Source organism: Atractosteus spatula, chromosome 13, assembly GCF_055471065.1.
Source record: "Atractosteus spatula isolate fAtrSpa1 chromosome 13, fAtrSpa1.hap1, whole genome shotgun sequence".
NCBI classification, from domain to species: Eukaryota; Metazoa; Chordata; class Actinopteri; order Semionotiformes; family Lepisosteidae; genus Atractosteus; species Atractosteus spatula.
This window is the reverse complement of record NC_142718.1, coordinates 36,907,065-36,923,162: the sequence shown is the minus strand read 5'-3', so window position 1 is coordinate 36,923,162 and position 16,098 is coordinate 36,907,065. Positions and strand designations below refer to the sequence as shown.

The 16,098-nt window shown below is 47.6% G+C and overlaps 1 protein-coding gene and 3 non-coding genes across 4 annotated transcripts; 1 reads left to right on the top strand and 3 right to left on the bottom strand.

Moving 5' to 3' along the window:
- The first annotated feature begins 3,707 nt into the window (after nucleotides 1-3,707).
- On the top strand, nucleotides 3,708-15,307 carry mob4 (MOB family member 4, phocein). Its single transcript, XM_088930008.1, has 11 exons — nucleotides 3,708-3,903; nucleotides 7,505-7,763; nucleotides 8,239-8,362; nucleotides 10,618-10,825; nucleotides 11,546-11,608; nucleotides 12,742-12,842; nucleotides 12,969-13,011; nucleotides 13,128-13,214; nucleotides 13,694-13,773; nucleotides 14,419-14,530; nucleotides 14,818-15,307. Exons 3-11 carry the CDS (start codon nucleotides 8,343-8,345, stop codon nucleotides 14,947-14,949), a joined length of 846 nt encoding a protein of 281 aa, XP_088786134.1. The 5' UTR covers nucleotides 3,708-3,903; nucleotides 7,505-7,763; nucleotides 8,239-8,342; the 3' UTR covers nucleotides 14,950-15,307.
- On the bottom strand, nucleotides 5,730-5,846 carry LOC148822312 (U5 spliceosomal RNA). Its single transcript, XR_016093946.1, has one exon. It is a non-coding gene; the product is annotated as a U5 spliceosomal RNA (small nuclear RNA).
- LOC148822311 (U5 spliceosomal RNA) lies at nucleotides 6,871-6,982 on the bottom strand. Its single transcript, XR_016093943.1, has one exon. It is a non-coding gene; the product is annotated as a U5 spliceosomal RNA (small nuclear RNA).
- On the bottom strand, nucleotides 8,774-8,890 carry LOC148822310 (U5 spliceosomal RNA). The gene has a single exon (XR_016093944.1). It is a non-coding gene; the product is annotated as a U5 spliceosomal RNA (small nuclear RNA).
- Nucleotides 15,308-16,098: the final 791 nt, after the last annotated feature.

Here is a 16,098-nt window from a genome sequence, read left to right as displayed (position 1 = left end):
GAGCACCGTGGGCAGAGTGCAGGTGTTTATAACTGTAATCACTAGGACTGCCACTGAACGTAGCGATTAACTGTGAGCTCATAACTATAACAAAATGCCCTCTTTCGTTCCTGTGCTCTCGCCACCACCAGCAGCTGCTGTAGGGCAGTGGTGACGATGAGTCATCCCTCTGACCCTCTCCTGCCAGCCTGCTGGGGCAAACTGGATGCTGTGGTTTAATTTCCCTTTTAAAAAAAGACATGACTGTGTTTTAACTTCCTGACCTCCACCTCCACTGAAGATGAGTTGTCTTCTCTGCGGAACTCTCGGCAGTTTCGTTCCCAAAGTGTTACCGGTGTTACTCCTGCATATTGAGCTTTTATTCCAGGTCGCTCAGGAAGATTGAGTGCACGTTTATGTCATCGCATGTACAGTGGTTAGACCTCAAGGTAGAAGCCCTGCCTGTTTTAAATAGGTTCATTGCCACACAATGAACAAAGAACATGAACAGAATGGATGACAGGGAGCCTAAGTCTGGCTAAAACAAACCGGCGAATTTCCTTAACGTACATCATATACATACAACAAGGATTTATTAAGTAGCATTTGAAGATATTCTTCACAATGAAAATAAGCTCCACCATAAGGCAAGGTCATCCAAAAATTAACGTAAACGACCTTTATTCCCTTCCCTTGCAGCCTGAGATCACGTTCTTTTGGCTCCTTCCAGTTCTGATAACAAATCTCACTCTTGGATTTATTCATCTCTGCAGAGGAAGCCGAAGAGAACTGATCGGAGCACTGCAAAGCCCTGCTAAGTGAGGCGTGGTCAGAGAGGAGGAGAGTGACGTCATCCCTGTACAGGGACGTCTTTACTTCTCCTCCCCCACTTCCAGGCACTGGTATCCCTTTAATTTAATTCAGCTTTATTTGTCATTATACTTACACAGGTGCATAGTATAATAAAAAAGTGTTTCTCATTCGTCTCTCTGGTGCAGTGTATATATATATAGAACAGCAGACAAGACAATAGGCAGTAAATGCAATAGCAGTAACGGTGTAAACAACAGTATGGTACCAGTGGCACAGCAACCATATCTGTTAACAAACTGTGCAGAAGCACACAAAGAGAGCAAACAGTGCAAACTAATGTGGCGAACAGTGCAAAATAATACTATGATTATCAAATAGTAAAAATACAATCAAGTACAGTTTTAATGGCGCAAGGCACAGGCTAAGGGCTCCATAACTAACATGAATAACAAGGGGGATAGTGGGCAGCCCTGCCTCACCCCTGAACAGACTTCAGAGGGGCGTGACCTATAGCCACTTACCATTATCTTACTGTTGCTACCTGTGTACAGCAAGTTAATCCATTTACTAATAAAGGGACCGTAGCCGTGGCCTAGTCGGCTATCGTTGTCGTCAGACCCTCTTAGGGCTATCTACCGCTAAGTTTTTGGTTTATTAGCTAACGTATATTTATTAGCCAAAACAAATGCGTATATCTACGTTTTTCAAAAAGCCGCCTGTAGATGCCCAGACCTGTCCCGAAACAAATAAGACACATGAGATGTTACAAGTTTTGGAATGCATGAATAACATAAAGATAATAAATATAAGTATAAATAAATATAACAAGTGAACGACGTTTACAGAGTTAAAATACATCCAACGTATGTATTTGACGCTTTTATTAGCGGACCATTCTTGCAATTAAAGGATGAATTGGTTAGCACTGTAATGCGACTATAACAGTTCAGTGTTAAGTCTTGTGGGAAGTCACGAATTTCCAAATTAGGTGTCTTTTGGCATCGAAAACAGAATACTAATTTCGTGGGTTTCATACAAGTTTAAAAGCATCATGAAGGATCAAACAAGATCTTCAGAACTTAATATTTTAATACCTTCGCAGTTTTTATTCTCATGGCGCCTCACTCGATATTACCCTTGAGGCGATGCATTTACTCCAACCACTGAATATTTAAAGGCAAGTTAAAAGCTCCGTGAAGTTGGCTCCCTACAGACAGCACAAACGACGAAACCCACTTCTTTCGTTAGTGCTACGTTTGTGCCGTTGAAAGTAGCGTTTGTGCTGCTTTCGTTCCCGAGATATAGCGCCTTGGTTTCCTGCTGATCGGTCTGCCGAGTTCAAGCGTCTGTTACAGTTTAGCTCGTACCCTTAACATTTTAAAGACAATCAATATCCATAAACATATGAGCCTCCTTAGATGTAAATAATACTAAAACATGACGCATACCAACAAGTTAACCATCTATGACATAAACCCGTGGTTGTAATGTATGTAAAATCACCGTTATTGTAAGATCAATTGTAATCAATGTAAGATCAAGATCAAAGATCAAGGCACGTTTTCCTTATATATATGGACTTTGTGTCCCGACATGGCATCAGCATATCATGTCCCATCGGAACATATGGCTCCATGTCCCGACATGGGAGCGGGGCATTTTGTCAGGGAATGTCATATCCCGATATATGGGGCTTCATGTCGCGACATGGGCGTGACAGTTTTTGTCATATCGCGATATAGGGGCTTTCATGTCGCGACATGGGGGTGGGGCATTTTTGCCGGGGTATGTCATATCGCGATATGCGGGCTTCATGTCACGACATGGGCGCCGATGGCATTTGTCATATCGCGATATGTGAACTCCGTGTCGCGACATGGGGGTGGGCGTTTTGTCGGGGGTACGCCATATCGCAATATATGGACTTAATGTCGCGACATGTATCGCCATGTGATCGTGTTGCGCGCACTCCTATCGTGACATGCTATCGGAGTCGTGAATGCGTTGTGGATGTCATGACACTCTTTGTCTGCTATTCAGTTTTGACCTCAGTGCGACTTCTCTTAAAATGAATGTGTTACTGTATGTCCAGCGAGCTCATACAGCACACACGGTTAACCGGGGCTACAGTATTTGGACCAAGAAGAACATCCATCACCTGTGTATCTGCATGTTCTCGGAACTTCCGCTGTGGCGCTGTACCCAATCAGAGTGTCGATTCTCACTCTTCACCCAATCGCGGCCCGAGCTGTTGGGGGTTTAGCCAATCACGGGTCTGAGAGCTGTTCAAGCGAGCAGCGCCATGTGGATCGGCTTGTTTACTGTCAATGAGAATCTATTTTTACAATGCTGTTCTTATTTGCGTCTTTATTGATTCGCAATGTCCCGTAATCTTCGAAATAAATACATTTTTTATTTGCAATATAACTGTCTCCGCTGCTTTCTGTAATGAATACATGGTATTCGAACAATTTTAATCGTATATTTAAGGTAGGGGAAACACCTTCTGCTTTGTACTTCAAAAATGAAGATAAATGTAAAGTCTATGATCTTTATATTATTATGCTCGTGCTTTCAATTTTGTTTTTTATTGTTAAATTATATCGATCTTGAAACTAATACCTGAATATGGGCTCTCGTGTTGTGCCAGCGGTAAATTGGAAACTGGTGTCTCTTCACCAATGAAAGGAGTACACAAGAAAAACATTTTCGAGAACATGGTTAAAAATTAAAAGAAAACTCCTAACTCAATGAACTCATAGTAACTCCTCCCTAAATGTAAGACTGTTTATTCGTAAAGGCTGCAAAGTCTGGGGTCAACTGATCAAAAGATCACAACTGAAAGATCTGGTGGTCGTGACTTTGCTGTTGTGTACGTCACAGAGTGACAGAGGAAACATCCAGCCCACCCGACCAGACAGACTCGGTAAACAAACTGCCCCCATTGTATTCATCACAATCAGGAGTTCAAGTACCGAGTTTGTTGGTACCTGTAAACTTCCTTGTAGTTTACAAGGCGATAAAACAAGGCGCTATATCTCGGAAACGAAAGCAGCACAAACGCTACTTACAGCGACACAAACCGACAGAAACGCAGCTCTAACGATTGCGGTGAGTTTCGTCGTTTGTGCTGTTCGACGGGCGGGTGGGCAACTTCATGGAGCAGGACAAGCCGACATGTCTGAGTCTTTACATTGCAGACTGCACGTGAATCTTAACACGTCCCTTGGTGCGCGTGTTTATTTAAGAAGGAAACAGTGAGAAACTGATCATTGATGTTTAAAAAAGCACACCGCTACGAAGTATTAAGACGTGCTCGTTTAAGCCTCTTGTTAGAACATGCAAATGTTTGCTAGTGTTCGCTTTTTGAGACTACACCCGCAACTCTTCTGATTAGGGTATGTGATATTCGTGACAAACTTCATTTTCCTGCTCACACAAACGCACAGAAGACACTGATGTTAAATGCACAATCCACCGCCGTCCCCCACCCGGGCAAACAGAGGAACACAATTGCAGACTGTTCCTCTCGCACCGGTAACAGACGCTTGAACTCGGCAGACGGGGTCACTGGAGGTCAAAGTCACCGTGCATGGGTCACGTGATCACCGGAAACCAAGGCGCTATATCTCGGGAACGAAAGCAGCACAAACGCTACTTTAAACGGCACAAACGTAGCACTAACGAATGAGGTGGGTTTAATCGTCTGTGCTGTCTGTAGGGGGGGGGGGGCAACTTCACGGAGCTCAGGGTAAGCCCTTGCATGGTATTTTAAATAATATTTCGGACAGATTTGGAATCTTGCGTTTTGCAATAAAATCTTAACTTCAGAGTAACTCGTGAAACTACTGAACAATCTAAAAGCACACATACGAAATACTTAGAACTGTTACAAGCAACAGGTGAAAATGAGCTCTTGCAGCTTTTCTTCAGCTAAAGACAAAGTCCTCATATGAGAGACCTTTGCAAACTAGCTGTCATTTGAAGGGGAATTTGCCGACTCTCTAGACAGTGACCAGATTATCGCCATATTCAATTCCAAGCCCCGGCGCCTGCGTCTGGTCTAGAAGGCCAAAACCTCACAACAGAGGCAGGCACTGATTGTTTTTTTGTGTGTGTCCGCCGTGGCACAGTCGTGTTCGGCAGCCTAGGTAATTGTTACTTAACCTGTGTGTGTGTGTGTGAGAGTGAGAGAGATACAGTATATATAAGGTTCTGCTAATTCTGCTGTTTAATTATACCGCTCGAGGATTGCATTGTAAATTGGAGGGGGTGCCCCTATGCTGTCAGGACAGTCAGTTAGAGCACAGGCCCACCCAAAAATCAGTTCCTGGCTATGCCCCAGGTACTGATGGACGGATGTCTCTCTGAGCTGCCCACTATTGGAAACACCAGGCTGTGGTCAGGTCAGGTTTGTGTGAACTTCATTATCACGACTTGTACATGAAGGATGTTTTTACACAGAGTCTCTGTGGGGTGTTGATCCCACTTTTATGTAATCCTGGTGTGAGTGGATCCCACACTTCACTGTCATACAGGTGGAGGGGTTGGATGACGCGCTCAGATGTTTGTAGCCAGATTTTGATTGGGGGTGATGCTGTAGGGCTCCCTGCTCGCCTGCTCCTTCAGCGCCCTCAGGACCAGGTGAAGTGGCGTTGTTGCTCAGAAAGACGTGGAACCTGTTTTCCTGAAATCTCTTTTCCTCTTCCTCACCTTCGAGACACTCCGAGTCTTCCAGCTCGTACCGGCTGGAGCAGCCAGGGGGCGATACAAGCTCAGAAAACGGTTTAAAACAACAAAATGTTTAAAAACGTTTTCAAAATCACGGGCAGAAAAATCACCAGCCTGGGGAACTTACAATTATTGAAGAAATCAGAAGCTTTTATAGATCAAGCTAGTAATCATAGTATTCATATCTGTTTTTCACAATATCAGGGAGCCCCACCGTGAAGCAGGGCGATCAAAAAATTAGTTGAAACTCATAACGTTCCTCTCCACGGAAATCTTTAGTAAAAGGCGAAAGATTTATACGATCTGAAGAGAAACCAGAGTGTTATTCCGCTGTTGGCGGGCCGGAAGAGTCACCCCATCAGGACAATCTTACCCTCTCAGGGCATCACATTTTTTTTCCTGAAACCGATCGGCCAGTTAGTCCTCCTGCAACACAGCAGGAACCGCAGCCTTTATCTGCAAAGGCAAAAAGGTGTTTTCGATCGGAAACGTGTGACTGTTGGATGATTATTTATAACATGCTCCTCTAGCGCCGAGAGAAGTGCACCGTGGGAGAGTTATGCAAATGAGCTTTTAAGAGCCTGCCCGAGTGACGTCACCTCTCGAAAACTTGCTTCACGCATTGATGTGGTACAGTAACAGTGAAACACAGGATTTACTTATTCATCGCTTTTTAACGTTGGATTGATTAATGTACTGCTTTGTTTTGCGTACACGCTTGTCTGTGCTATTTTCAGCTTCTGCCTTGTTTCATTGTAAAGCGCGTTTAGAGGTGGTCCGAAAGATGCAGTATAAATTGAACCTTGTTTCTCGCGTTTTCTTGTTATGGCAATAATTCACTTTCGTAACTTTTGAAAGCAGTTGTCACGAAGACAAATGCTAAGCAATCTCGAAATCCTGCATCGCAGGTAGTCACAACGCGGAGGTTAACCAAGAATGGCGAAACAGTGCCAATCACCGACATCGACAGCTCTCTTCCTCCGTCACCGGCGAAGGTCAATCTTGCCAACTTGCAAAAGTGTGAAAATGAATCATCTACCTACTCCAACTACAGATCATAAAATGCTCACGCTCAATTAAGAGCAGCAGTACCAGAAAAAAAACATAACATTAATTATAACAACAACCGGAGAACGCACTACAGCAGAAACGTTGTTTCATTTTTCTTCCGCTCTCAGCATAGGCAAAAACTATTGTTCGTTTCTTTACGTAACAATCAAGTGATGTTGTAGAGCTCTTAATATCTCGGACGAAAACATTTTATTTTGTACTGACGTGTCCCATTATAAGCAGGCATTGAAACTGCCTCATTAGTTTGTGTCTGTTTTTTACTGTTCTGAGGAGCCCTACCGTGAAGCACGGCGATCAAAAAATTAGTTAAAACTCGTATTGTTCCTCTCCACGGAAATCTTTAGTAAAAGGCGAAAGATTTATACGATCTGAAGAGAAACCAGAGTATACCATGTATTCCGACCCGGAAGAGCCCTTTCATCAGGAGGATCTCGCCCTCTTAGGCCTTCAAATTCACCGTTCTTTTTCCTGAAACCAAACGGCCAGTCAGGCCTCTCACAACACGAATTGCGGCCTTTTCTGTGATGCATAAAATGTTTTTAATTGGAATACTTGACTTTAAGATGTTTATTTAATTTAACATACACTTGTAGGCCAGAAGGAAGTGCATCATGGGGGATTTATTCAAATGACCTCCAAAAGGAGGCCTCCAGTGACGTCATATCTGCAAACTTCTTCACGCGTTGACGTCGTTCAATATCACAGAGATTCATTGGATGTTACTAGTCAGCACATCATGTCTGATAGCTTAGTGTAGTGATTCATGTACAGGCTTGTCTGTGCTGTTTTTAATCTTTCCTCGTGTTTTATTGTAAGGTGTGTTGCGAGATGGCGTGGTGAAAGACTCTGTATAACATGAAGATTATTTCTCTACCTGGACTTGTAGTAATTAATGCGCTTTCTTCCACAGCGCCTTTGAGTGCAACTGTCACGAAGCGGCCTGCTTGCTTCCAGGGTGTTCACGGTCACACCTTGTACAACTGTACCTCTGGCCTCTTCTGTCTGCGGTTAAAAAACAGCTGAGCTTCTCCCTTCACAGCCTGGCCACAGGGGAGCTGGGCAGCCACAGCTATTTCAGAAAGGCCTGAGTTCAACTTTAAAATCCTCAAAGTGCCCGTTGATGAAGGCTGGGCGTGCCACACAGACAATATTCTCACAAGCGTGGACAGGTGAGAGAGAGGTCAGAAATCATGGTCCATCCTTTCTCAGGTGATGGGGCAGCCACGATCTCTCCTGGCAAGGGACAGGCACAGGTTGGGATACACCCTGGGCAGGACACCAGTCTGCTGCAAGGCACACGTTCAGACACAGAAACACACCTGGGTCAAAGGTCCTAGAAGCCAGTCGGCCTACCGGCATGTCTTTGGACTGTGGGACTCCATACAGAAGGACTCCAGTCCTGAGCCCCAGCACTGTGTGGCAGCAACGCTTACTGGTAACCAGTGTGCCAATATGCTGCCCAAAAACTCACCCCCAGTGTGGGACATTGTGGATCTTTGTATTTAATTGTGAAAAGGGAGTGGAAATCGTCAGGATGGGAAATAGCCACGCTGTGATTCTATCAACATGTGAAGGACAAAGCAGAGTAGAATACCAGCACCAGCAACACCAGCCTCAACAGCTCTCTTCCGCTCTCGAACACAGAAATAACCCGGACACTTCCACGGCGCGTCGGAAAGCACCCGCCCGGATGACCGACCCGCCCGGCTCTCCGCTCGGACCGGCTGTAGCGTCAACAACAAGACCAAATGGGCACGACAAACAGGAAGTACCAAATCATTTTTTTTCATTATTTCATTTAACGTATATTGAATCTACAAATTCAAATACAACCAGAGGATCAGAAACGGGTGCAAGAGGAAAAAAAACACAAAAAGAAAAAAACAATTAACTGCCATAGAGAATGAAGTAAATTATGTGATCAAATCGTATTTTTTACATGTTTTTTTACATTTTCCATGCTCTAGCATTTTTCAACTTTTTTATAGCATTTAAGCGGTCTTTTAACCCCACCTCATAAATACTAAAAAAGAGAATGAAAGAATTAAGTCATATTTACCCCCAAAATTCTGAGCTCAGTAGAACTTTTGCTTGAGTTATAATCAAACTAACTGCTTTTGATCATACCACATGAAGCTCTCTTTAAACTATTCATATCTAGTTTTTTACCGAATTGAGAAGCCCCACCGTGAGGCAGGGCAGTCAAAAAATTAGTTGAAACTCATATTGTTCCTCTCCACGGAAATCTTTAGTAAAAGGCGAAAGATTTATACGATCTGAAGAGAAACCAGAGTGTTATCAAGACGGTATCGGGCAGGAAGAGGCCCCTCATCACAAGCTTCTCGCCCGGTCAGGGCGTCAAATTCACCTTTTCTTTTAGACCGTGCGCATAGTCAGCTGGTACATCAGCTGGTACATCAGTCAGAGGAAAGTGTTTTAAATGAAGAAAATTTGCTTGTTTGTAAGATATTTATTTCTCTTCTCCGGCTCCGAGCGAGGTGCACTGTGGGGGATTTATTCAGATGACGCCGTCAACGGCTCCGCGCCGATGACGTCGTCCCTTTAGCGCGTGCCTTCACCCGCTGATGTCATACAAAATCCTACCGCGGGACCCGTGCAGGCGTCTGAGGTTCTTCTGTTAGCACTGTGGACTTCATGACTGATTTTTCATCGTTTAAAACCTAGTCGCATCCTCCTCTATGCAAAATCAGATCAGTATTAGCATTCTGATCGCTGTCTGCTTGATAACGGTGCTGATTCATATCAGCCGGCAGCCGGCAGCCCACTGAAGCTCAGCAGGTGTGAGCCTGGCCAGTACCAGGATGGGAGACATCCTGGGAAAGCTGAGGCTGCTGTTGGAAGAGGTGTTAGTGAGACCAGCAGGGGGTGCTCACCCTGTGGTCTGTGTGGGTCCTTATGCCCCAGTATAGTGAAGGAGACATATTGTAAAAAGGGGCTGTCCTTGAGATGAGTGTTAGATGAGTAGTTACCCCCAACGTCCTGGACAAATTTCCCCTGGTCTTTACCCATCATGGTCTCCTAATAATCCCCATATCCGAACTGGCTTCATCACTCTGCTCTCCTCCCCACTGAGAGCTGGTGTGTGGGGAGAGTACTGGCGCATCATCATGGGGGTGGAGAGGAGCCTAAGTACCTGTAAAGCGCTCTGAGTGTGGTGTCCAGAAAAGTGCTATATATTATTATTATTATATAAGTGTAAGGATTATTATTATTAATTACCTTTGTACACGTTTAACACTGCAGCAGTTGTCACTTCATGCCAAGTTATCTATTTTTGTTCAAATATACATTAGTTGCATATATCGTGTGTAGTACCACAGTGTAATTGTGTGTCACTGTCAGCACGTAAACTCACCATCCTCTTTGAGTCCCTTCGGTATCAATTTCAATTCAGTTCGAGAAGCTTTATTGGCATGAACAATTAATAAATCATTATTGCCAAAGCAATACAAATACAATCAATATAAAATCTTCAGACATTTACAGTATAGACGCATCATAAGACATTTACATACAAATATGAAGCATTAGCATTACTCTGGGATTAGAGAAACATTCTTCCCTAAATTCAGAAATCTAATCCCAGATTAACACACCTGCCAGAATCACAACGGGTCCCAATCCTACTGGGGGAGGGAGGAGGGAACTCAGTGGAACTGGCAGCCCAGTATGTGATCTCCTGTCCCAGCCTGAGGAACAGTGAGCCTGTCTCCCAATAATGCTCCATATGTTTACAGTATATGTAAATATATTATGTTATGTCTTTGTTGTAAATGTCTGTAATATGTCTGTGGATTTTATTTTACTTTTATTTTCTGTTTTGTTTCATGTGAATTTTTATTTGCTTTGGCAACACTGATTGTACCCATCGGCCATGCTAATAAAACACCTTGTATTGAACTGAATTGAATAGTGGGAGACAGGCTCACTGTTCCTCAAGCTGTGACAGGAGATCACATACTGGGCGGCCAGTTCAGCTATGTTCCCTACTCCCTCTCCCAGTAGGATTGGGAGTTGTTGTGATTCTGGCGGGGGTGGGAATTCTGGGAATCGGCGTCTTTTGACGCGCCTGTGCGGCGGCGAGGGAGCCCCTGGCGGAAGGAAGCGGCACTGCAGCGGTGCGGGGGCTGCATCCGGGGATTGCGGCGAGATGGTCATGGCGGAGGGCGCAGCAGTGCTGAGGAGGAACCGGCCAGGGACGAAGGCGCAGGTGAGGGTCCGAGCCGCCGGACCGGACCGAGCCGGGCGGAGAGAAGGCGCACGCAGAGTGGGTGTCGTGCGCCGCGGTTCGGGCGGCGGGGAGGGGCGGTGTTGAGCGCAGAGGTCCGCAGGACGGGTCGGGCCTGTCGTGTGTGCCAGGCAACAACAGTGAAGAGATCTCCCTGTCGGTGCTGCCGCGGAAATACGCTGCCCTTTCGCGGTGTTTGGCCCCTTCTTGCGTTTGTAAGCGGGCCCGGCGGTGCTGAGCTGTGAGGGACGGCGGGTGTCGGACTTGTCTGTCCGGGAGTCCAGTAACAGCGACTCGTCTCCGGCTGGCGGGCCGGGGGTGTGTGCGACTTCGCCCGCATCGCTCCGCTAACAGTACAGGGTTTAAACCCAGCCCTCGACTGCCCAGCGGGTTGTTTTGTGTGTGTGTGTTCAATTCCCAGCCGTTTGCGATACTCGTGCCCCCACCGCCTCCCCCATACTGCCACCTGAACACTTGGCAACGCGTGAGTCTTGACCGGTGACTGGGTCGTTTTTATGAATCTGCATTGAGCCTGTATTCCGTGACCGACACCGACAGCAGACGGCCCTGTCGCCAGTCGACTCTGACACAGAGCTGTGCTTTGTTGTGCGTCGGGGCTGCTCGGTCTTGCTTGTACTTGTGCGGCGTTTGAAAGCAGTTGACTCAGCCCCCTGCGGTCGGTCTGTCTGTCTGTCTCTGCAGGACTTTTATAACTGGCCTGATGAGTCTTTCGAGGAGATGGACAGCACACTGGCCGTACAGCAGGTAGGGTGATGGGGTGGGGGGGGGGCACTGAACTACATCAACACCAGCTGGTCCTGCTAAACCAGCACAAATCAGACTCAACCACATTGCAGTACAAAGCACACAACCCTACCTCTCCCACTGGGACAAACACAGCTCACACCGAAATGCTGCCAGGCCCTAGAAAGACACATACTTTGGCTGATTATCTGACCAGAGTATGACAAAGTACAGGCACAATGTCCACAGCCTGGCCATTGACACTGGGTAACACAGACAGACCGGACTGTCCAGAGAGGACAGGCTCAGTGACCAAAGTCTGGTTATAGACACTGGACACAGGCAGACCTATCTGTCCAGAGAGGACAGGCTCTGTGACCTGAGCCCGGAGACAGACACTGGGCAACGGGGACAGACCTGACTGTCCAGAGAGGACAGGCTTAGTGCCCAGAGCCTGGACACAGACACTGGGCAACATGGTGACCGAGAGAGGACAGGCTGTGCTTCCACTGCCAGCATGAAGAAGCAGAGCCAGAGATCCACTTTCTACTGCACTGTGAGAAATACTCTGGGATTTCCTAAAAATATACCTAATCCATCCCAGAATTCCCACACCTGCCGGAATTGGGTCAGTTATCAATCCCACTGAGGTAGGAAATTCAACAGAACTGCAGCCTAGTATTTGATCTCCTGTCACAGCCTGAGAGACAGAGAGTGAGCCTCCCAGATAGTAGCATGTTCGTGTTCTAAATGTTTGAACATATTTACTAACTGTTATTGCTGTGGTGGCAGCGTAATTCATCAGTCATGGCAGTAGAGCTTTGAATTTGAATTTGATGGGGTGGGTTGTGAGAATATAATAGAAGTAAGGACAGGGGAATGAAGGATGGGGATGGGGGTGCTCTATTGTTACTGTGAAGAGTTGAAAGGACTTCAATTCCAGGACAAGGTCTCCTTCAAGAGCCTTGATAGTTACTGTTGAGGCCTTGTGCAGGAGCTGGAAAAGGAAGGGTGAAAACGCTGCTGCTGGAATTCTTCTCGTTCCTCCTCCACACCCCTCTCCCTGTGCCACACTGCTCTTCTCTCCCCTCCCTCCATTTTCCCTCTCTCTCCCTTCCTCCCTTTTTTCCTCATCCTGTCTCTCCCCCTCCCAGTATATCCAGCAGAATATCCGTTCGGACTGCTCCAACATCGACAAGATCCTGGAGCCTCCGGAGGGACAGGATGAGGGTGTGTGGAAATACGAACACCTCAGGTAACGCGCACACGCGCACGCACGCACACACGCACGCACGCACACACACACCCACCCCTTGCGCAGACACAAACACCGACGCAAAGGCACGCCTCCCCAGGCTAATTGTGGTTCCCTGCGTTTCAGGCAGTTCTGCCTGGAGCTGAACGGGCTGGCTGTCAAACTGCAGGTACTGTGCGCCCATGCATGCCCGTGTCTGTCTCTGTCTCCCGTGGTGTGTGTTCAGTGACTCCCTGCGCTTGTGAGCGCTCACCTGCGCTCTCCTCCCCCCCCCCCCCCATGCAGAGCGAGTGCCACCCGGACACCTGCACCCAGATGACAGCCACAGAGCAGTGGATCTTCCTGTGTGCCGCTCACAAGACCCCCAAAGAGGTGAGGTTGCCGGGCCGCCAGCTTCCCTGCTCCACTGTGCCAGCTCTGCCCACCTGAGGCCCGGGCAAAGCCAAGGACTTGGCTGCCTGGGCACGAAGTGGATTGTGGGGTTTCATCTATGCACGTTTAATAACCGCACGAGTACGTCTCCATGGGACGGTAGTTTGGGAAGTGTTTTCTGGGACGTGCCTTGAGACGACAAGTGGCCGAGGTGAAGGTTCAGGAAAGGACAGGAATTCCTCCAGGATTCTCCTTTTCAGGTCTCAGTTCCTGGTTCCTAATTGAAACCAGATTTTCTGTAGTTGACGAAACTGACACAGCCTCACTGCACTCTTGTGCGCACGTGCGTTGATGCCCCAGCCTGTTGTCCTGAGCTCTGTCCAGTAAGCTGTCCAGCTCCCGATTATCAGATGAGTTTCTTATTGCATGACATGGTGGTGATGTGTGTCAGTGTTGACCTGTCATGGACTGTTTTTCAGTGTCCGGCCATCGACTACACCAGGCACACGCTGGATGGAGCCGCCTGCCTGTTAAACAGCAACAAGTATTTCCCCAGCCGGTGAGTCCTTGCATACAGTGACGTCCTCCCTCACATAGTGCACTGACATCCACACTCCTTCTGGTCCCCACTGACGTCACCCTCCTGCTGGTCCACACTGATGTCCACAGCAGCATCACACTCCTGCTGGTCCACACTGACCTCCACAGCGGCATCACACTCCTGCTGGTCCACAGCAACGTCACACTCCTGCTGTCCACACTGACATCCGCAGCAACATCACACTGCTGCTGTCCACACTGACATCCACAGCAACGTCACACTCCTGCTGTCCACACTGACGTCCGCAGCAACATCACACTCCTGCTGTCCACACTGACGTCCACAGCGGCATCACACTCCTGCTGGTCCACAGCAACGTCACACTCCTGCTGTCCACACTGATGTCCGCAGCAACATCACACTCCTGCTGTCCACACTGACATCCACAGCGACATCACACTCCTGCTGTCCACACTGACATCCACAGCAACATCACACTCCTGCTGTCCACACTGACGTCCATAGCGACATCACATTCCTGCTTTCCACACTAACATCACACTGCTGCTGTCCACACTGACGTCCACAGCGACATCACACTCCGGCTGTCCACACTGACGTCCGCACAGTGCTCAGCTGGCTGAGACCTGTCTGTCTGCGCAGGGTGAGCATTAAGGAGTCCTCGGTAGCGAAGCTGGGCTCCGTGTGCAGACGGATCTACAGGATATTCTCCCACGCCTACTTCCACCACCGCCAGATCTTCGACAAGTACGAGGTGAGGAGGGACTGACGACGGTCCCGTTGCCCTTGCAGAATCAGTCGTTAGAATAGATGCTTCCGTTTCACACAGAAGCCGACGCGAAAACCCTACTACCGTTGCAGACAGGCTATTCAGTTACTATGTCAAGAAATGCAGTTTGAAATAGAGATTTTTGGCGCTTTTCTGGGTATAGAGGTCATCCAGCAGGTCCACAAACTCATCTCCTACAGTGTCACACTGTGCTTTAGATGTTAGGAGTTCTGACTCTGCTTTTCTTTTTTCTCTCCCCGCTTGGTCTGCAGAACGAGACGTTCCTGTGCCACCGGTTCACGCGCTTCGTGATGAAGTACAACCTGATGTCGAAGGACAACCTGATCGTGCCCATCCTGGAGGAGGAGGTGCAGAGCGCCGCCTCTGGAGAGAGTGAGGCGTGAGCGCGGGGGGGCGCGCCTGGCACACTAAACACACACCTGCAGACAGACAGACACTCGCCCAGGCAGACAGACGCTGTCCTCCCTGTAGCTTTTCCTCCGGCTCTGGGTTCGATTCCTGTTCTCTCTCTCTGTCCTCCCTCCTCTGTCTCTCTGACTGCGGGGAGACGCGATGAATTCCTGACTTTCTGCATTATAAGTTATTCTCATTGTGTTCAAGAGGCTCTGTGTAAACACCACCCTGACTGTTGGGGCTGTTTTGATGGATTTTAATTTTTTTTTTTAATGAACTAAAGTTTATTATTGTTGTTATTTTATCATTATATATCTGTTAATAAAAAAAGGAATGAGTTACCCTGAATTTTGTCCTGGTGCCTGAATGGAACTGGAGAACAGGAGGCTTTTCTATGTCATTGTGTGACAGAAAAGCTTGGAGTGATGTGATCTAGCTGTGGACAAATTGTAGGAGAGCTGGGAGATGGTATGCAGAACACGCACAGAAGTCTGGATTAACAGAAACTAAAAGCACTCAATGTAGGATTGGGAAGAGGACCTTTTTTGCAAAGTGTTAATGGAAATGAGGAACAAATTCCCCACCCATACTACCCAGACTGAGGCAGCAGTTCAAGGACTGCTAATGAGGCTCTGGGATTAATATGCTGACAATTTGGTGAGCCTAATGGTTTCGCCTGTTCCTTGATGATTTTCCACATTTAGTTTCCCCAATCTTTTTTTTGCCTTTCTAATTCAGTCTCCCTCTCAGCCCTAACCACTAGCCCACACTGCCTCCCTCTCTCTCCCAGTGCCTCAGCTCTAACCACTAGCCCACACTGCCTCCCTCTCTCTCTCCCAGTGCCTCAGCTCTAACCACTAGCCCACACTGCCTCCCTCTCTCTCTCTCCCAGTGCCTCAGCTCTAACCACTAGCCCACACTGCCTCCCTCTCTCTCTCCCAGTACCTCAGCTCTAACCACTAGCCCACACTGCCTCCCTCTCTCTCTCCCAGTGCCTCAGCTCTAACCACTAGCCCACACTGCCTCCCTCTCTCTCTCCCAGTGCCTCAGCTCTAACCACTAGCCCACACTGCCTCCCTCTCTCTCTCCCAGTGCCTCAGCTCTAACCACTAGCCCACACTGCCTCCCTCTCTCTCTCC

Bases quoted from the DNA above. Each gene is read 5' to 3' on its own strand.
- mob4 (XM_088930008.1), top strand. From the start codon at position 8,343: ATGGGCACGACAAACAGGAA. The intron at 10,826-11,545 runs GTGAGGGTCCGA...CTGTCTCTGCAG, and splicing joins GGCCAGGGACGAAGGCGCAG to GACTTTTATAACTGGCCTGA. The intron at 13,215-13,693 runs GTGAGGTTGCCG...ACTGTTTTTCAG, and splicing joins CTCACAAGACCCCCAAAGAG to TGTCCGGCCATCGACTACAC.